Source organism: Chamaea fasciata, unplaced genomic scaffold (genome assembly GCF_029207755.1).
Source record: "Chamaea fasciata isolate MVZ Bird 193981 ecotype frontalis unplaced genomic scaffold, bChaFas1.0.hap1 SCAF_23, whole genome shotgun sequence".
In the NCBI taxonomy this organism is placed as follows: Eukaryota; Metazoa; Chordata; class Aves; order Passeriformes; family Sylviidae; genus Chamaea; species Chamaea fasciata.
This window is the reverse complement of record NW_027094108.1, coordinates 5,263,264-5,282,979: the sequence shown is the minus strand read 5'-3', so window position 1 is coordinate 5,282,979 and position 19,716 is coordinate 5,263,264. Positions and strand designations below refer to the sequence as shown.

Below are 19,716 nucleotides of genomic sequence, written 5' to 3'. Positions count from 1 at the left end.
AATGTAATGATGCCAGAAGCACATCTGTGCCGCCTTCTGCAAATATTGGCCATCCCCGGGGATTTTGGAAAGAGCCCTTGCCTTCCGAATATGCTCACTGCTGCCCTGAGCAAAGGAAGAAAAGTATTTTTAAAAGACTTCAAGATGAGATCATTAATGGATGCCAGTGCCTCACTGTCTCTTCCAGCTGATTGTGGATGAAATCCCTGCCCTGTCAAGCACAAAGGCACCAGCTGGGTAGAGGCTGAGCTGAGTGGATGAGATCACGAACCTGGAGAGATCCTGGAGTCTCCCACAGGGCACCATCTCCTTGTTTCTCCAGAAACTCATCCTCACTGCAAGCAGCACAGGAGGCTCCACCTCAACCTCCTGCCACCAGCTTCAACCTTAATCTGTGTTCCAGACTATGAGTTGCTTTGGCTCTAAAGCACCTTCCAGTATTTCTGATGATACCTCAGTTCTTTGGCTTAAATTAGATCCCAACAGTGCACAAGCAATTTGGGGGGAATGGTTCCCCCTTTCCATCAACCCCCGAGTCCTCTTGTGCGTGCCATGGTACAGATATTAATGATGGAAACAGATAAAACCAGGGCAGGAATCCCCACTTCCCAGAGGAGCATAAATCAACACACGTGAAGATCTGGTGTTGCTGTAATTAGCATCACACAAAGCCTATGCAGTAATTAACTTTCTCCCTTCCAAGTTAAGATTTAATAGCACACAGTAAAATCAGACCCAAGGCGATGAAACAAGTAGAGAAAAACCCTGTCAAATTAGGCACCTGTGACTTGATAAAGAATTAATTATAGCCTGGTCTAATACTACTACTAATAAATTGCTGTTAATATGCCCTTGTGCTCCAAGTGAGGAAAGAAGATGTCCCATATTGAATCCAAGGAGCAGGTTTCTGCCAAACAGAGGCTCAGCCATGCTGGGATGTAGGTGAGCTACTGCACTGAACAGAGCTGGGAGAAGAAAATCTGGGACAAAAAAAAATCCTGGGCTGCTAGGGAGCTGTCCCAAACCACCCAATCCTCTGTAACACCAGCAGGAAACAGCTCTTCCCATGAGGAACTGTCACTGCCAGCAGCCTTGAGCATCTCCCAAGGGAACTCCCAGTGCATGGGGATGAGGACAGAGGGACACCAGAGGCCAGAGGTGAGGCTGTGTCCTGCAAAGGGGGAATAAACTCCAGCAATGGCAAAACACACTGACAGTGCTGGTCCCCAAGGGCCTTGCTTTTGCAGGTGCCCTCACAGTCAGGCTCCACCAAGAAGCACCAACTCCATCCACAGCAGGCCCAGACCCCAGGGTCAGAATTCAGCTCCTACAAGTGGTCCCCAACCCTCCCATGATGCCCGTGGAGGTGGCAGGGCCACTGTGTACATGCAAAGCCTGGAACAGCATGTAAGATCACCTTGTCACGTCAGGAAAGGGAGGAAGTCATGGGAGGATCCGACCAGATCCAATGTTACATGCCAGGATCTAACCTGGACATCCTTTCTGTCAATAAATTCCAACTTCGGCTCCTCACAGAAGAGCAGGCAAGTTCCTGAAGAAGCCCTGTGTGGCTGGGCAGAGGGAGGCTATCTTCTCAGCAGCTCTGATCTTTACTTTCCCCTAGTTTTCCTAGGTGGAAGAAAATGCTGGAGGTGTCCTACCAGCTCCGCGTGCCACTAAGTCTCCCTGGCAAAGCTAGAGGTATTTTTGCCACGCAGGAAGAAAACAGGGCCCGTCTTGGCGGTACATGTGAGATGAAGGTTGATTTATTTTACTCTCCCTGCTGCTCTGGCATAAAGTCACCCAGTATCCTGTCTCCACCTGGCAGCTCATGCACTCAGATCCAAGGGGGAATGCATGAGGATGGGAAACACACATCATCTGAAGAGCACCTGAAGCCTGCATCGAACTTCTGAAGATGCTCTTTCCAGAGAAGAGAGCTTTAGGTCACCCCATATTTCCCAGCACAGGGATTCAGACCAGCAGACTCATCACAGCAGACCCTTTGCACAGGCTTTTGACAACTCTTCCCAGGCCACAGAGCTCTCTAGACATGTGGATTTTAAAAAGGGGCAATATCCAGCCCTGAGATCCTTACCTGACAGAGGCACTCACAGTGAGGTACACCAGAGCCAAGCAGATAGGAGATATTATATTACAGCATTATCACATCTGCCCCAAGCATTTCAGTTTTTGCTCCAAGCACTCTTGGAACTCACACCTCCTGGTATCACTTGCCTCTTGCCACAGCTTGGCACAGGTCAATGAAGTAAATTATTAAGTTACTAGAAAATCCAGTAAGACTGAATGCAGAATTAGTCTCCTTAAATCACAAGGCAATCAGCATTTTTGTTCCTTGGTCTCTTTCCTTGCCCTGCCTTTGGCAGTGTACAGGCACTGTGTCCCCTCACTCAGGGACATTGCTCAGGGTCCTGTGTGGTCACTTGTGTGGCGTGGTCAGGCCCTGGAAGTTGGGCTCTGTGCACAGGGGCAGCGCTGCCTGCCGGCTCAGCAGCTTCTCCAGGGCACTGATCTCAGCATCTCGCCTCTCTATGTCCTCAAACGGAGTCCAGGACATGTCATGCTGGAGCTTGTAGGCACCAAGAAATTCATGGGGAGTGGTACCCCATTCCTGGTGGAGAAAAGAGAGATTCCATCAGTGCTCAGTTTCCCTTGGAGCTGGGCTGTGCTGTCCCTCAGCCCTACTACCTTTGAAGCAGTCCCAGCTACATGACCATCCCATTTCCTAACCCAAAAACAGGCTTAGCCACCCCGAGTCCAGGATCAGGCTGAGCTCCAAGAAGGCTTGTGAACACAAGACCTCCCTGACCTGTCCAGAGCATTGCCCTGAAGCCTTCACCCTGCATGTAAAAAAATGGGTTGTCTGGAAGGAGGAGACCTCCAAAACCATCATCCCCTCAGCTGCAGGCAAACTCAGTCCCTGGGCTGAAGTACTCAAAGAGACCATCCTGCCAGGCAGCCACACCAGCCAGGGAAGGCTCAGGGCACACTGGCAGTTATTCACTTCCAGATAAAGAACTGCAGGAACCAAAAGACAAAATTCAGGTCCATGCCCCAAGGGGTTTCTTGCCATTCTCCACCAAGAGAACTCCATAAGAGGCTCCGGCCCCAGCAGGCTACCCCAGAGCAAGGGCAAACACCAACGCTGAGTAGGGACCAGTGAATGCCCCATCAAGCTGGTGCTTTTGCCTGAGCTCCCTATGTTCCCAAGCACCAGGAACACGTCTTTTTCTCCCCTCTCTGCTTCTTTGTGGGCTGTAACCACTCACCTTAGGAGACAGGATGGAGAAGTATCGCTGCCCACTCTCCCGTCTGTACATGTAGTAAACATTTCCTGGCTTCTTCACAAGGTTGCAGGCCACGTGGTTCAGATCAGCATCCCTGTTAGCATCATCCAAGACCTGGAATACACAAAAATTCACATCTTTACACTTCAAATAAAATGACAACATGCTACTGCCTCTCAGCCATAGCCCAGAACACATCACTTGACCTACGGGTCATGAGGCCTTGATCTCTCTGGCACACAGGAAGGAGATGCTTTCCAAAAAGTTTTTCCCAATTCTTCCCTGTCAGTAGGACTTCAGAGAACCTCTCCACAGAGGTGGAGATACCTTTGCATCTCACCCCAGATTCACCTCTACGCTTGATGCCACATGTTGAGCTTATTCCTCATCTCTGCAAATAGCTGTTGCACTCTGGGGCCTTCCTGCTGTGCCCTGCAAGGGAAGGGGCAGGAAACAAAGGAGAATTCATCTCCCCAGCTCCACCACCTGACTGCTCCACCGCTCCAGCTCCACCAGTTAATGACCACATGACGTAATGGCCTCAATGGCAGTGGGCCAGTTGCAGTGACTGGCAGATCCATCCCCACTCTGGCTCCAGATTTCACCCCTGAGGGTGAAGGCTGGATTGATGAGCACAGCCAAGCCCTGCTGTGTGCTGCTGGGACCACCCGCTCCAGCAAATGAGCCAGGATGTTGCTATAGGACACAAAACTAACGACAGGCACACCGTCAGGTCAGGTCGTCAGGGAAAAAAAGAGAGAGGTTTATTTTTCAACTTCGACTTATATAGATTTTGGACTATGACCAGGGATTGGACAATGAGGTTGCCACCTCTCCAATCCCACTGGACAAACTAGAAGTCCATCAACTGTCCCTCCTCCATAGAGGAATGTAAATATCACTTTGTTTACATGACAATCTGTGAGAAATTCCACTACAAAAATGCAAACATCAGAAGGCTGAAAAAGATCAGGGTGACACCAGGATAAATGAGAAAGCCAAGCTTATCTTCAGGTAAGAGCTCATCTCTCCCAGGGCCTCAGATCCAGCCAGGGCCACACTGTCACTTCACCAGCTCCTTCCAAGAGCACAGTGCACTCACAGGTCACCTGTCCCAAAACCAGAGTCATTCTCTGTCATGACACCTGAGCTGTTTTGGAGCACCTGCCCTTGCTCCCCTACTTTAGTCAAAGCCCTTTCTGGTGTGCTCAGGATGCAGGGAAAGCACCAAAATCAACCCTCCCCCATCCCCCTGGACACTGGACAATAAGCCTCCTTATTTTTCCATCGAAATATTCCCTGCTCGGCTCCTGGCCCCAACTCACATCTAGGCCACAGCTCTCCCCAAATGCTTGGCAGTGGCAGCAGATGCCCATCTCCCCAGGCCAGGCAATGAGCCTCCTGCCCACCCTCACTCACCTTCCGTGCCTGCTCCTGCAGGTGCCGGATCTGCTCAGCAATGACTGTCAGTTTGCTGCAGGCGTTTGCTCGGACAAAGTCATCGGCCTGGGAGAGAAAATCAGGGCTGGTCAGGACAAGAGGGAGCCCTCTAGACTGTGCTGAGCCAGCTATGGTCGAGCTCAAGGCATCAACAGAGCTCTGGGGGGTGCAGGAGCTGTCCTGGCACCCCCAGGCAGAAGCAAGGACCAGCAGCTGTCTGGACAGGCTAAGGGGCAGTGAGAGGGAGCAGCAGGACATACTGAGGAGCAATGGGTTGGACTGGGAGGCAGTGGGATGCAGGAGGACATACACTAAAGCATTTAGGTGAACTGAGAAGCTCTGGGGGACATCAGTGTAGTACAGGAGGCACTATGAGGCACTGGAGGAACAGTATAACATACTGGAGAGCACTGGGAGGACCAGTAGGACATATCAGGAAAAAGTGGGGTTGACTGAGAGGCAGGATGGACTGGGAATCACTGAAGCAGCCACAGGACACACCAGGGGAGCTAGGATGGACTGGAAGTGTGGTAGTGGGAGGCACCTGTACGCGCTGCTGTGAACTAAAGATAGTGGGACACACTGGGAGGCAGCAGGGCATACGGGGATGGGACTTCAGTGGGATGCTCTAGGAGTCACTGCAGGGCAGCAAGGCACAGTGGGAAGCACTAAAGTGCAATAGGAGGTTCCGGAGACACCAACAGCGTGGCAGCTCGGGAAGACACTGGCGGGGCACTGCGAAATACTGGGAGGGGACAGTGGGAGATGGTGGGAAACATCACGGGACACACCAGGGGGCCACCGGAGAGCAGCGGGACGCGCTGGGAGGTACCAAGGCCGCCGCCGGCTGAGAGGGCCCCGGAGACGGCCGGGAGGCAGCGGGACAGCGAGCTGCCCGCAGCCCCGCCGCTGGGACCCGGCCCTCACCTGCTGCACCTGCCGGGCCAGGGCCACTAGGTCCCCGGGGTCCCCGACGCGGCCGGCGCGGCCGGTGCTGCCCTCGACCAGGGCCAGCCTGGAATCCGCACCGGGGCCCTCATGCCCCGGCTCCGCGCCGCCCTCCGCCATGGCCGGCCCCGCTTCCGCCTGGCGGGGAGGTTTCCGCTGGGGCGTCAGCACGCACGGGAGGGGCGTGGCCATGTCTCTGCTGCCGCTGATTGGTCGGTGGGCGGGTCCGGGGGCGGGGCTAGGGTCGCTCCGGTGTCCCGGGGCGGGCGGGGCCGCGGTTGGGCCGGCGCTCGGACATGGCGCTGCTGCCGCCGCCGCCGCTTCTGCTGCTGCGGCTGCCGCTGTTGCTGATGGCGCTGCTGGCGCGGGCGGCCACGCCACCGGAACCGGTCCCGGTGCCGACCCTGGCGCCGGGAGACCCGCCGCTGCCCGCCCAGTCCCCGGACGCGCTGTTCGCCGCCGGTGCCGAGGCGTACTCGCGGGGGGATTGGCCCGCCGTGGTGCTGCAGATGGAGCGGGCGCTGCGGGCGCGGGCCGCCGTGCGCTCCCGCCTGGTGCGGTGCCGCCTGCGCTGCGCCAACGCCACCGCGGGGCCGGCGGAGGGCACCGAGTCGCAGCCCGACCCGGTGCTCCGGGACTTGCGGTTCTTTCGGGCGCTGCTTCGCCGCGCCGCCTGCCTGCGGGACTGCGGGCCCGCCGCGCCCTCCCGATACCGCCTGGGCGAGGAGCTGGACCGGGAGTTCGGCCGGCGCAGCCCCTACAACTATCTCCAGGTCGCCTATTTCAAGGTGCGGCACCGGCGGCGGGATCGGCAGCGACGAATGGGGAGGGAAGGAAGGGGAAAGGGAAGGGGGTGTCCCGCTACGGTAGGATTTGGGACGGGCGGGATGCACGGAGAATCCCGGAGTCAGGCGGGAGGATGGACGGGTGGGACCGGGTGAACCGGCCGGTGGCCATCCCGGTCCCGGACGCCGGGAGGGTTCGGTGTGTGCCCCGGCGGAGTGGGGTTGCCGGCCGGCAGCCCCGGCCTCCCCCTTCGCGCCCCCCCACCAGTGCCACGTCGGAGCTCGCCGGAGCCGCCCCTGTCACCGCCCTCCGCCCCGGCCGCCGGCATGCCCTGGGGACGAGTGTCCCCTCCGCTCCGCATGGGATCCCCGCTGTCTCACCCTCGTCCCACCCAGATGAACCGGCCAGCGCAGGCGGCGGCGGCCGCTCACACCTTCTTCGTGGCCAACCCCGCGCACCAGGAGATGAAGCAGAACCTGGAGTACTACCAGGCCATGGTGGGAGTCCACGAGGACGACTTCACTGACCTGGAGGCCAAACCCCATCTGGTGAGACCCTCCCCTCCCAAAGCCCCTGTCCGCTGTGGAACCCAGGGCAATCACACCACAGCTGCTGGCTCAGAGAGCTCATGAGATGCCACTGTGGTGGGGATGAGGTGATCGGTCATAGGGAGTGGAGCATTAAGGTCCCTTCATCGTTTCTCGTCCCTCCACAGCGGGAATTTCAGCTGGGTGTCCGGTTTTACACAGAGGAGCAGCCAGCTGCTGCCATCCTGCACCTGGAGAAGGCGCTGGAGGAGTATTTTGTGGCAGACACTGAGTGCCGTGCTCTCTGTGAGGGGCCATATGACTATGAGGGTTACAACTACCTGGAATACAACGCAGACCTTTTCCAGGCCATTACAGGTGGGAGCCATGCCTTCTGTATCCTGTCACTAGAGTTGAGTACAGTTCTTGGGGGGCTTGGTCCACAAAGACCTGGGGTGAGGGGGTCTCTGAAGAATGGAAGCTCCATCCTAGCTTTGACTAGGGAAGGTGTGGCCAGTGAGTGGCAGGAGATGTTTACCTGCACTTAGCAGTAGGGCTGATGCCCAGGAATCCTCTAAACTCCAGAGGAATATGGAAAAACAGAAGAGGGACCGGTAGAGGGTCACCAGGATGTGATGGGAGGCTGAGGGTGGCTACTGTGTCCTGAGAGAGCACCATAACCCCACCACTGATCAACTCAGAGGTGGACAACCCCCATCCCTGAGGGTTTTCCAGTACCACAAAGCTTGCAACAACCCCAGTATGAGCAGGAGGCTGGACAGCCCTCAGGGTCCTGCCCATCAGCCTGTGGGGTAACTCTGAGCAGTGACATGGGGTTTTTTCTCTGCCAGATCACTCCATGCAGGTGCTAAGCTGCAAGCAGGGATGTGTCACAGAGCTGGCCTCACAGCCCGGCCAGGAGAAACCTCTGGAGGATTTCCTGCCCTCACACTTCAACTACCTGCAGTTTGCCTACTACAACAGTAAGCAGCTCCTCACCCCATCCTCTGTGGTTGTCAGCACTGGGCACTCAGCTCTGCATGGGCTGAAATTGTGGATCCTCAGAGGGGTTTGAAAAGGACCTTCAAAAATAATCTCATCAGTCCAACTGAAGATGAAGGGACATCTGGCACTGGTCACTCAGATTCCCAAATCCTCATCCAACTTGGTCTTTAACACTCTGGGCAGTCTGTGCCAGGGCCTCACCACTCTCATCACAGAAAATTCCCTCCTTATGGCCAACCTAATGCTGCCCTTCTTCAGTTTAAGACAATTCCCCTTGTCCTGTCACTATAAACCTTGACAAAAAGTTGCCTTCGTCTCTCTTAGTAGGGGAAGGCCATAAGATCTCTCAGGAGCGTTCTCATGTCCAGGTTCAACAAGCCAAATTCTCTCAGCCTTTCTTCACAGAGGGGCTCCAGTCCTCTGACCACTTTTGTGGCTTCCTCTGGACTCACTCTAATGAGTCCACATCCTTGTGCTGGGGAGCCCAGAGCTGGAGGCAGCACTGCAAGTGGCATCTCACCAGAGCAGAGCAGAGGGGTGAAATCCTTCCCTCACCTGTTGCCAGTACAGCCAGGGATCAGCCTGGGAGTGTTTCTGAGCTGCTAGTGCACACAGATGGGTCCTGTGCAATTTTTCATCAACCTTTATCTCCATGTCCTTCTCCACTGGGTGCTCTAATCCCATCCATCTCCCTGTCTTCACTTCCCATCCATCTCCCCATCTTCACTGATACTGGTGGAGAGCTTTCCACTAGGCCTTGCGCTTTGGGAGGTTCATACAGACATGTTCCTCCTGCCTGAAATGTTCTCCAGGAGATTTGGATCTCTCTGTGCCTGGCTGCAGTCACTCTCCATGTTGCTTTACTCCTGGGCAGCTTCACTTTTCAAGTGAAACAACAGCCTAGAGAAGCTTTTTTTTTTTTTTTTTTCTTTTTCCCTTCTTGCCAGCTGTCTACCTCTTGCCTCAAATCACAGCAGCACACTCCCACTGCAGGGGAGTTACAACCCAGGAAAAGACACCTGATTTTATCTCATTTTTTAATTCACTTCTTCAGAAAAGTATAAAATGTTTCTGTGTGAACATCTTCAAAAGGAAGGGAAAAAATATGAAATGCAAGAGGATGGAAATCCTCAAAAAGAGACAGCTGTGGGGGGACCTCATCCATGTTTGTCAGTATCTGCAGGGAAGTGTTGGAGGATGGAGTCAGGCTCTGCTCTGTGGTGCTGAGCAATAGGACAAGAGGCAGAAACTGATGCCTAGAAATCCCACCTGGATATGAGGAAGTGTGCAGTGACTGAGCACTGAAGAGATTGTCCAAGAGGGTGTCAGATCTCTCTCACTGGGGATATTCCAGACACTCTGGACACAATCCTGTGCCATATGCTTTCAGAGGACCCTGCTTGAGCAGAGAGATTGGACCAGGTGACCCACTGTGGTCCCTTCCAACCTGACTCGTTCTGTGATTGTGTGATTCTGTGGCAGGCCACATGAAGGTGGGGTAGGATGCTTCAGTGGCTGGAAACTGCAGGTTTGCCAGTAAATGGTTGGGTCTGGCTACCTGTAAATAGGCTTTGTAGCGTTTTCCAAGTGAGAAAAGTACCCAAGCTATGCAGGTACCCCTGATTTCTGTAGTGATGGTTTCTAGAGACAGGAGAGCACCACAGAGTTAGAATTTTGCCTTGTGGTAGCAGTTATCCTTGCTCAAGGGGATCTGCCCTACTCATGACACTGTTTGGAACATGAGGACTATGTCTCTCATCTCTCCTCCATACCTGTCTTTGTTCTGCCTCCTGTGTCCTTGGATGTACCATTAACAGCCCCACTTCTCATTGCAGATGGGAATTATGAAAAAGCCATTGAATGTGCCAAAACCTATTTGCTCTTCTTCCCACGTGACGAGGTGATGAACCAAAATTTGGCCTATTACACTGCTGTCCTGGGGGAAAACCTGGCCACACCCATCGAGCCCCGAGAGGTGAGCAGTCAGATGGGATGAACAATTGCAGGGACATCTTCTCTCCTCACTGGGGACCTTTGCAGAAGTTGTAGGGTCTCCTCCGTGCCAGGTCCTGCCTGGGATGTGATAGGCATGGATGGGAATCTGCCCCACACCAGTTGGAGTAGGGAAGGGAAGCTGCTCCTAAAGAGCCTCCTGCAGAAGGAACACACATGTGCCTCTGCTCAACTGTCATCTCCCCAGGCCTTGTCCACAGGGAAGTTCAGACAGGATGGGGAAAGCTACTTCCTTCCCAGCTCCCAGATGGAGCAGGAAACTAGGCTGCAGGTCTGGAGCAAGGACTACAGGAATGGTGTAAACCTGCACCTTCCTGCCCATACTCAGGGTGTTTGAGAACCCTTCTGCTGTACCTTACCCCATCCCTCTGCCCCTTGCCACAGGAGATCCAGGTATATCACCAGCGGAGTCTGATGGAGAAGGAGCTGCTCTTCTTCAGCTACGACGTCTTTGGCATCCCTTTTGTGGACCCGGTGGGTGGAGTGAGACCAGGGGGGATGTGGTGGCCAGATGGAAGGAGGGGTCTGTGTCCTGGCCAAATCCTTGTCCAGCTCCTGATGTTGTTCTTCTGGCTGCAGGACACATGGACACCTGAAGAGGTGATACCAAAAAGACTGCGAGAGAAACAGAAGTGAGTGCTGTCATGTCACCCAATGGGGGTCTGACACGACAAACCCTTCTTACTCTGGGGGCTTTGGGCCAGAGGCCATGGCAGAGAACTTCTGCCAGGGGAAGTTTTGATGTTGGGACTGGAAGAGGCTGCTGGAGGGCAGAGCTTTACTTCCCATCAGCCCATGGGATGATGGGCACATACAGGTCACCCCAAGCACCTCCGAGTGAGGGATGCATTGAGGTGACTCTCTCCAGTCTAGGTGCCCGCTTTGTTACTGACACCTGAGACAACTTGTCCTGCCCTTGTCTTAGTGGCCCTCGTTTCTGATGTGGGGACAGTGGGGTGGTGGTGCTGATGGCTGCTGCATGCCCAGGGTGGAGCGGGAGACAGCAGCACGCATCTCTGAGGAAATCGGCAACCTCATGAAGGAGATCGAGACCCTGGTGGAGGAGAAGGCCAAAGAGTCTGCTGAAATGAGCAAGTTCATCCGAGAAGGTGGAGAAGGCCAGGAGGGGAGGTGGGATGGGGACCTTTGTGACCCCTGCTGCCAGCTCACGGTCCCCCCACACATGGGTGGCAGCAGGAGCAGGTGGCGGGACCACAGCTTCCCCCAGCCACCCCAGAGCCGGTGGCACCTATCCCCACATCCACCAGTCCTGTTTGTGCCACAGGTGGCCCTCTGGTATATGAAGGAGCCAGTGTCACCATGAACTCCAAGGCCCTGAATGGCTCCCAGCGTGTTGTGGTGGATGGAGTCCTTTCTGCCGAGGAGTGCCGAGCACTGCAGAGACTCACTAACGTGAGTGCAAGGGTGGAGCAGGCAGGGATGGTAGAGGATGCCGAGGGGTCCCATCCTGCAGCTCAGATATCAGACCAGTAACACCAATGGGATTTTGCAGGCGGCTGCCTCGGCTGGAGATGGCTACCGGGGGAAGACCTCTCCTCACACTCCCAGCGAGACCTTCTATGGCGTGACTGTCCTCAAGGCCCTCAAGGTTGGGATGGCTGTGTGGAGAAACACGGTGTGGGGACAAGGGAGGGTAGTTTTGGGGCAGGTGAAACTACCATGCCCATGGTGAGACTGCCCATGCCCAGCTGGGACTGAGGCCCTGTCCTGTCTGTCCTCCACAGCTGGGCCAGGAGGGCAAGGTGCCCCTGCACAGTGCCTACTTGTACTACAACGTGACAGAGAAGGTGCGGCGCATGATGGAGTCCTACTTCCGCCTGGAGGTGCCACTCCACTTCTCCTACTCCCACCTGGTGTGCCGCACGGCCATCGATGGTGAGCGTGGCCCAGAGGAGCAAGTCTTGTCCTGTCTGGATCTTCTCTAACAGCTGGAGGGGTCTGGTCTAGGACCTTTCTTTGGAGACCTCTGTGCTGCTCCCTAACCCACTCCTCTTCCTGGGTGGCTGTAGGAAGCTTGTCCCTAAGCCCAGTTTGGGAAGATGAGCAGCAGCTCTGCTGGTTGCCTCTAACAGGACAGCTGGCTTCATGCCATACAGGATTTCATCACTCTGAGGCATTTTGGGATGGGTCCTGAGAGAGGCTGTGCGTGGAGGGCCATGGAAAAGACGTGGGACGAATCAACAGTGTTTTATGCCACCCAAATGGCCTTGCACGATCCACACTCCAGCAAGTGGAAGTGCTTTAGGCTACACGTGACTTTCTTGTCATCTCCAAGCACAGGATACTTGGGGATGGACCCTGTTCTTGCACAGAGGGGTCCTGACATGCCCTGTTCTACCCTAGAGAAGCAAGAAGGTCGGACTGACAACAGCCATGAGGTGCATGTGGACAACTGCATCCTCAATGCAGAGGCACTGGTGTGCGTGAAGGAACCCCCAGCCTACACTTTCCGGGATTACAGGTACTGGTGGTGGCTGTCAGCTGTAGCTTCCCCACCATGACTTGGTGGCACCTGGGTTGGGAGGACACCAAACCTGGGCTCTCCTGCCTCTGGCTCTTGCCAGTGTTGGGGAGCTCTGCACTCACCTTTTTGCTGGTGCTCTGGTGATGGTTGCTTGTCATCTCCACTTGTCCCCTGCTCCCTTTAGTGCAATCCTCTACCTCAATGGGGACTTTGAAGGAGGAGCTTTCTACTTCACCGAGCTGGATGCCAAAACTGAGACCGTGAGTAGCTCAGCTCTGAGGATCCACCTCAGCAGGTGCAGCACCAAATCCAGCTCCTGCCTGTTGGCCCTGTCCCCTGGGAACATCCCCTGAGCCACTGCAAAAGGTGAACTTGGGTTGAAGGGAACCAACTCACCGCTAACTGGGGTCTCCCACCCTTGGCAGGCAGAAGTCCAGCCGCAGTGTGGCCGTGCCGTGGGCTTCTCCTCTGGCTCAGAGAACCCCCATGGGGTGAAGGCTGTGACCAAGGGTCAGCGCTGCGCCATCGCTCTCTGGTTCACCCTGGACCCTCGGCACAGTGAGCGGGTAAGCTCCTCCCGGCAGCACACGGCGTTTTTGGGTGGGGCAGGGGCTGTGCTCACCACCATGGGTGTGCCCACAGGAACGTGTGCAGGCAGATGACCTGGTGAAGATGCTTTTCGGCATGGAAGAAGAGGGGGATTTGGAGCCAGAGCCGGAGAAGGAATCACCAGCTCCCATTGTGGTTGGGAAGGATGAGCTGTGACATCCTACGGGGACCAGGACATCTCTGCTGGGACTATGTCAGCATTGTGGCTTCGGGCTGCACAGTCATAAGGGTGATGTATGGGACCCCCTCTGCCCCCAGCCCAGTTGGAATGGGGCTTTGGGGAATTCCGTGTACTACCCCTGCAGCATCCAGCATCCCCTGCAGAGCTGACCCGGGGTGTGTGTTGGAGGCTCAGGGGTGGGTGACATGGGGACAAGGGAGGGATGCTGTGTTAGGTGGGGCCCTGGTGCCAATGGGTGCAGATGTGTGCCTTTCCTGAACTTGCAGCTATTTAAGTGCCTTCTGTAGAAAATGGGTGAATAAAGGATTGTTTTTTTTCTAAGCTGTTGCTTTCTGAGTGGGGACTGAAGGCTGGTGCCACCCTTTGGCTATCGTCAGTGCTGGGGTGCAACCTTCCCTTCTGGGAAACATTTACCCAAGAGTATTGTAGCCCTGTAGCCTCATAAAGGTGTTTTGGGGGACAAGGTGCCCCAGGGGCAGTAGGGGCAATGCAATCTGCAGCTGAGCATCTTCTAGACCCTGCTCCCATAGCGTGGGAAGGAGCCCACCATTCCAGGGAGGAGGGAACTGTCCTTGTACAAGAAGGACATTGAGCACCCTGACACCCCCGGACAGGGCATTGAATTGTTCCCGCAGATGTCTGACCATTACCATAACCATCCCGGGAATGTGGGCAAATAAATCCTACCGCATGTGCAGCCACCCAGCACCCCCATCCCACTTGGAGGGCCATTCAGCGTGGGGGTGGGCAAGGGGGCTCTGGAGGATGACTTCTCCACGATGAACATACGGTCCCAGTGGAGGCTGCCCACCATGCCAGCGTCCACCCCCAGCTGCCTGGGCGCGTGAGCAGACTGCTGATGAGGCCACGGCGGTTAACGATTGCCAGGTCCTGGGGCTGCAATGGGCTTGGTGTCACCGGGGTGGTGACACGTGTTCCCCGCACCCCCGTCCCTCTCCTGCGGGCGTACACCACTGACAATGGCTTCTCTTGTTGGTGGCGTGGCGGCATGGTGTGCCTGAATTCCCTCACTGAATGAACCGCTTCCCTGCTCCCAGTTGAATTCCTGGGGTGACCCCTGGAGCCTCTGGGGGGCTCCCAGCCCACGCCAGGGGGTCAAGGATGGCAACTGCCCACACGGCCCCGGCCCCTCCACCTGCTGGGGAACCCCATTTTCCCACATCCCTCCGCTGTCCTTTGAGGGGTTCCCATCTCCTGCAAGACCCAAATCTCTCCTGTAGGACCCAAATCCCCTCCATGCCCCAAATCTTTCCCCTAAGAACACATTCTTCCCTCCAGGACTCAAACCTCTAGGCTCCAACCCCAAATCAGTCTCCTCAGACTCCAACCTCTCCCCCTCAGACCCACCGCTCTTCCCTGGGCCCCAGTGGCCCAGTCCAGGCCCCTAATTCCCGCTTCCCAGTACCCAATTCCCCCTATGCTCCAGCCCACCCACCCCCTTGGCCCCAACTCTCCCACTCGAGACTCAAATCTCCCCGGGCAAGCCCCATCTCTCTGCCTTCCCCTCAAATCCTCCCCCGGCACTGCCCGCTCCCCCCGCGTTCCCGCTCAGAGCCGCCCCTCCGGCCTTTTCCCTCCTCCCGCGGCCGCTCTCCCTCAGGCGGGGCGGGCCCGGGCGCGGCGCGGAGCGGCGGCGGCGATGGGCGGCGGGGCTCGGGAGCTGGCCGGGTACCTGGCAGCCCTGGCCGGCTGGATGGCGGCGCTGGCGGCGGCCGTGCTGCCTCACTGGAGGCAGAGCTCGTACGCCGGGGACGCCATCATCACGGCCGTGGGGCTCCACGAGGGGCTGTGGATGAGCTGCGCCGCCCAGAGCACCGGGCAGGTCCAGTGCCGCCTGCACGACTCGCTGCTCTCCCTCGAAGGTGGGTACGGGGCCACGGGTCGGATGAGCCCCGCTTCCTTTCCTGGGTGCAGTCCCCGCTCCCCGTCTCTACCTTGGCTTGAGCTCCCCTGGGATCCTGAGCTGCCCTTGACCCCCTGTAAGTCTGAGCCCTGCTGTGTGTTTGACCCTCCCTCACATGGCTCTGAGCCCCTGGCTGTGTTTGAACCCGCTTCTGTGGGTTTGAACACACATCCCCAACAGGTCTGTACCCTCTTCACGTCTGGATGCCCCGTTCCCCTGAGGATCTGAGCTCCCCTGGCCCCTCCTGGAGCCTGAGTCACCTTCAGGTCCAAGTCCTTCTTGCCACCATCCCTATTATAGGTCTGACCCACCTCAGAACGGTCTGAGGCTACTCATCCACTGAGCTGAGCCTCGATGTGCGTCCAAACTTCCTTCTCCACCTGTGAATCTTGGCCCCAACCTCCTCATCCCAGGACTGAGCCTCCCTTGGCCCTGCGGGTTTGAGCCCCTTTGTGTCACTGGGACGCTCCTGGCCCCAGCAGGTTTGAGCTCCAGTGTGGGCATCACATTTAGATACCAGCAGTGCCCCATGGGGACATCATAAACATGCGTGACTGTGCATCACCCTTTTGGCATTTGGTGACTGTGGTGCTGCTCCAGGCAAGGTGTTGCCTAGCCCAATGCAGTCATGACCAAGATGAGGGTGGCAGGGAGGAAGGTCAGGTTTAGGCACTGGGAGCAGTGCCGTGAGCTGAGCTGAGGTCTCCGTATCTGCCAGGTGGGGAGGAGATGATATGGGAGCTACACAGCAAGGACAGGGTTAAGGACCAGGTCCATCACCAGCATGGAACTCAGTGACCTTGCTTCCAGTGCCTGGCTGTGGCCAAAGGCACCTGCTGGGAGCAGTTTTTCTTCCCTCCTTGCAGTTCACATCCAGACATCCCGGGCTCTCATGGTCATTTCTCTCCTCCTGGGCTTCTTTGGCATCATCGTGAGCGTGGTGGGCATGAAATGCACTAAAGTTGGGGAGGAGGATCCTGTCACCAAGAGCCGCATAGCTGTTGCTGGAGGTGTCCTCTTCGTTCTCTCTGGTAAGGCAGCTCTAGCCTTCGTACATCCCTGGTGCAGGAATCCTCAAACACCTCTCAACACTGACCGAGGAAGGGGAGCGGTTTGGTGTGGGCTGGATGTCACTGACAGTCCATGTTTGATGTCTAGTGGAACAGCTAGACAACCCTCTCACTGCAGGGGCTTTGGGCTAGGTGACCTTTAAAGGTCCCTTCCAACCCAAAACATTCTGTGATTCCCTGATTCTGTGCCCAGGGCTGTGCACACTGGCTGCCGTGTCCTTGTATGCAACACAGGTGACCTATGAGTTCTTCAGAGAGAGCACCATCCCTGTCAATGCCAGGTAAGAGCCTGGCTCAGGGGGTGCCCTTCCAAATCCTGTCTTGTCCCTGCACTTCCCATTGCACCTTCCCTTGCTGGTTTTGGTGGGGCACAGCATTGTGGGCTGATGTGCCCCATGGGTGGGACCTCTGCCAGCCCTCTGCCACCTCACAGAAGATGTCCCAAAGCTTTAGTTGTTACCAGCTGGGACAGGGTAGCGGTGGGCATGTGGAATTTCAGCCCAGGGAAGGATTAAAAGATGGGGACGTGTGAGAGCTGGATACAGCCAACAGAAAAGATGGGGATGGAGAGGGAAGAACCAAAATCTGCCTTGGCATCATCAGGGCTTCCAGCATCCTATTGCCTGTCTCAGTTTGCACCTCTGCCTCTCTGCCCCTCCCTGATGATCCCTCGCCCCTTTCACCACAGGTACGAATTTGGCTCTGCTCTCTTCGTGGGCTGGGGGGCCGCCAGCCTCTCCCTGTTGGGGGGATCCCTCCTGTGCTGCTCCTGGCCGGCCAAGGAGCGCCGAGGACAGCACTACCAGCGGCAGGCACAGCCCTCCACAGCCCGGGAGTATGTCTGAGCCCTGACCCTGCCCTCCTGCTGCCCAGCGCCTCCCTTCCGTCCCAAAAACAGGACCCTGAATGAGAGCTTTCTCCTCCTTATCTTCCAGGTTTCAGCACTATTTTCAGTGCTGAAACGGATGATTTATGTGTCCCACCTCCCGTATCCATCACTGGCACGTTCTCCTCAGCTGGGCGGGGTGGCGCCCCCAGCCCTGCACTGCAGCCAGGCGACGTCTGTCTGTCTGTCTGTCTGTCTGTCACAGGGATGCTGTGGGGGCGATGCAGGGAGCCTGGTGCTGCTGCCACAGGGGCACAGAGCCAGTCCCACGGGGGTGTGCTGCACAGAAGTGCTTTGTACCATGGCCACCCCTCTCCCACATCCTGTTTTCAGGAGCAAGCAGGGAGGAAAGCCAGTGCTTGCTTTTCTTGGGATGAGGTTTTCATTTCTAACAGCACCAGCTCGGCTCGGGGTTCCAGCATCCCCACACCCTGCTCTTGGCAGAGGGATGCTTTCAGGGTGCAGCATTCCCCTGCCTCATTGCTACTGAAAATCAGTACTTTAAAAATTATTATTAATTATTATTGATTCCTGCCTGGAGGCCAGTTGCTCCAGCTGAGCTCTGCCAGCCCAAACCTGCCTTGGGCTCATTCCTGTCCAGGCCCAGGCTGTGCCTTGTTAAACAAGAATAAATGAGTTTGGGCAAATTAAAGCAGCAAAAAGAGGCTCTGAACACAAAGGATTTGTTTTTAGTTTTGGTGCCCAGCACAACTATTTTGAGTGGCAGATGGACAGAGCCCTGAATTTTGGTGCCTCCCTGCTGGGTCCAAATCCCTCTTCCCGCCAGGATCCCCGAGAGCAGACAGGGAAGGTTCCAAACACGACCTGCTAATTGCCTCCACCTCTTTGTACCTCTATTCTACTGCTACTAATTGTTTTGCAACTGCCAAAGCTCCAATTTCATCTGTAAATCCTCCAAACTCCCTGTACTCCATCCCTCCAGCCCTGCTGCAGGTGCTGCACCAGCCAACCCACAGGGAAGGACACTGGAAATTATCCAAACAGATTCATTATCTTTTTTATTATTTTGTTTTCAAACCCAAATATGAAGTGAGAGCTGACTTTTTATTTTTTTTTGCTCTATTTTATTTTATTTTATTTTATTTTGCCTTTTTTTTTGTTTTATTTTATTTTGTTTTCTATTCCTCTGTTTTGTTCTGCCCTATTTTATTTTACTCTGATTTTCTCCATTTTATTTTCTTTCCCTCTATTTTATTTCCTTTCCCTCTATTTGATGTTATGCCCATGCCCAGGTCTGGGTCTGTGGCTGTGCTGGAGGAGAAGCAATGCTATTTTTTCCCCAGGGTGGGTGATTTCTCTCTTTCACTCTGGCATTAATGGCCTTTTTCTCTTTTAAATTGCAGTCCCCCTGTAAAACTGTGTCCTGCACCCCTCAGGGGAAAGCAGTGGCATCACCCATCAGGTGCTGAACCCAGATTTTGGGGTTCCCCTCGAGAAACACCAACTAAAAGCCACTGCAGTGAGGATTGAAAAGGAACCTTGTGCTTTAAAACAAACAAACTAAACTAAAAAGACCTTTTTATATTTCAGTGTAAAGAATGGGTTTTTTCTATTAATATAAATTCCATTAACTTTTCCATGGGATGCATGGCCTTGGGAAATGGGATGGGTGGGGATTTTTAAATGCTTTTTTTTTTTTTTCCTTTTTTTTCTTTTTGTACTAAAAATTGTTACTCGGTGGTATTAAAATATTTTCAATCATGGGCCTCTTTCTGGAACTGTCTCATTGATCTCCCCTCACTCCCCATCCAGACCAGTCCCATCCAGTGACTCCAGTGCTGGTTCAGAGCCACTTCTGCAGGAGCCTCTCCCCCATCCTCAACAATTCTTGCCCTTCTGGCTAAATATGTTGGTTCTTTTGCCACGTGTTGCTCTCAAAGGTGGGGATGTGGCCTTACAATTTTCTTAATTTAAGGTTAAATCCCTGGGAATCCAGCTTGGCCCCTCCACAAGTCTCTTCCCAAGGCTGAAATGCCACCAACATCTTCCACCTGTGGACCCTCATAGCTGAAGTCTCCCTGTTTTCTCCCATTTCCCATGAATTCAGAGCTGACTTGTGCCTAATTGGGTATTTGTTAATTTAAGCTGATTTTTACTCCCCTGTGCAGGGACCTGACCCCTGCTGTGCATGTTTTTCTTCAGAGGTCATGTTTTCCATCCAGGTTTTTGCATGGCTGCTGTATCATCTTAGCATCCTTGTCCTGCCCCCTGCACCTGGCCCAGAAATCCATCCCATCCCACCTCAAAGCCAGGGATTTGGTGTCCTTGATCTCTGAGAGTCACCTGAAGGCTCCCTGGGGATGGACACCCAGGCTGGAAGCACATCAAAGAGGGGGATCTGCCTTTGTTCACAGCACAGGCAGGCTGAAACAGTTTCCCCCCTCCAACACACCTTTTGGTCATTAAACCAGTGTCATGAGCAGTATTGAAGTTTTGAGTCGTACCTCTTGCTTTCAGCCAAAGCTCTGGGAAATAATAGTCATTTTCAAATAGGCAGAAACAAGGGAAAAAGG

At 55.1% G+C, this 19,716-nt stretch overlaps 3 protein-coding genes across 5 annotated transcripts; 2 read left to right on the top strand and 1 right to left on the bottom strand.

The window, feature by feature from the left end:
• Positions 1 to 678: 678 nt before the first annotated feature.
• On the bottom strand, positions 679 to 5,840 carry CUNH1orf50 (chromosome unknown C1orf50 homolog). The gene is made up of 4 exons (XM_066202939.1): positions 5,676 to 5,840; positions 4,728 to 4,814; positions 3,291 to 3,422; positions 679 to 2,632 (listed from the first exon to the last, which is right to left on the bottom strand). The coding sequence occupies exons 1-4, from the start codon at positions 5,814 to 5,816 to the stop codon at positions 2,441 to 2,443; spliced, it is 552 nt and encodes a 183-aa protein (XP_066059036.1). The 5' UTR covers positions 5,817 to 5,840; the 3' UTR covers positions 679 to 2,440.
• A 152-nt stretch (positions 5,841 to 5,992) lies between these two features.
• P3H1 (prolyl 3-hydroxylase 1) lies at positions 5,993 to 13,623 on the top strand. Its single transcript, XM_066203058.1, has 15 exons — positions 5,993 to 6,484; positions 6,878 to 7,030; positions 7,198 to 7,387; positions 7,861 to 7,992; positions 9,850 to 9,989; positions 10,412 to 10,501; positions 10,607 to 10,659; positions 11,015 to 11,136; positions 11,313 to 11,440; positions 11,541 to 11,636; positions 11,773 to 11,923; positions 12,392 to 12,509; positions 12,697 to 12,772; positions 12,938 to 13,078; positions 13,155 to 13,623. Exons 1-15 carry the CDS (start codon positions 5,993 to 5,995, stop codon positions 13,275 to 13,277), a joined length of 2,205 nt encoding a protein of 734 aa, XP_066059155.1. The 3' UTR covers positions 13,278 to 13,623.
• Positions 13,624 to 14,962: 1,339 nt separating this feature from the next.
• Positions 14,963 to 19,616, top strand: CLDN19 (claudin 19). Of its 3 annotated transcripts, XM_066203124.1 has the most exons (5): positions 14,963 to 15,185; positions 16,093 to 16,257; positions 16,490 to 16,577; positions 16,985 to 17,131; positions 19,366 to 19,616. In XM_066203124.1, exons 1-5 carry the CDS (start codon positions 14,963 to 14,965, stop codon positions 19,607 to 19,609), a joined length of 867 nt encoding a protein of 288 aa, XP_066059221.1. In that variant the 3' UTR covers positions 19,610 to 19,616. The 3 variants fall into 3 exon arrangements, with proteins under 3 accessions (XP_066059221.1, XP_066059223.1, XP_066059222.1); XM_066203126.1 differs by lacking the exon at positions 19,366 to 19,616 and having other exon boundaries at positions 16,985 to 18,909; XM_066203125.1 differs by lacking the exon at positions 16,985 to 17,131 and having other exon boundaries at positions 14,970 to 15,185.
• Positions 19,617 to 19,716: the final 100 nt, after the last annotated feature.

What these genes read in the sequence shown, in the direction of transcription:
- CUNH1orf50 (XM_066202939.1), bottom strand. Translation starts at nt 5,816, where the DNA reads ATGGCGGAGGGCGGCGCGGAGCCGGGGCATGAGGGCCCCGGTGCGGAT. An exon ending in TGCAGGAGCAGGCACGGAAG is followed by an intron (nt 3,423 to 4,727) that starts GTGAGTGAGGGT and finishes TGTGTATTCCAG; the next exon opens with GTCTTGGATGATGCTAACAG. An exon ending in TCTCCATCCTGTCTCCTAAG is followed by an intron (nt 2,633 to 3,290) that starts GTGAGTGGTTAC and finishes TTTCTCCACCAG; the next exon opens with GAATGGGGTACCACTCCCCA.
- P3H1 (XM_066203058.1), top strand. Translation starts at nt 5,993, where the DNA reads ATGGCGCTGCTGCCGCCGCCGCCGCTTCTGCTGCTGCGGCTGCCGCTG. An exon ending in CACCCATCGAGCCCCGAGAG is followed by an intron (nt 9,990 to 10,411) that starts GTGAGCAGTCAG and finishes CCCTTGCCACAG; the next exon opens with GAGATCCAGGTATATCACCA. An exon ending in CACTGCAGAGACTCACTAAC is followed by an intron (nt 11,441 to 11,540) that starts GTGAGTGCAAGG and finishes GGGATTTTGCAG; the next exon opens with GCGGCTGCCTCGGCTGGAGA.
- CLDN19 (XM_066203124.1), top strand. Translation starts at nt 14,963, where the DNA reads ATGGGCGGCGGGGCTCGGGAGCTGGCCGGGTACCTGGCAGCCCTGGCC. An exon ending in TGTCCTCTTCGTTCTCTCTG is followed by an intron (nt 16,258 to 16,489) that starts GTAAGGCAGCTC and finishes TTCTGTGCCCAG; the next exon opens with GGCTGTGCACACTGGCTGCC. An exon ending in ACCATCCCTGTCAATGCCAG is followed by an intron (nt 16,578 to 16,984) that starts GTAAGAGCCTGG and finishes CTTTCACCACAG; the next exon opens with GTACGAATTTGGCTCTGCTC.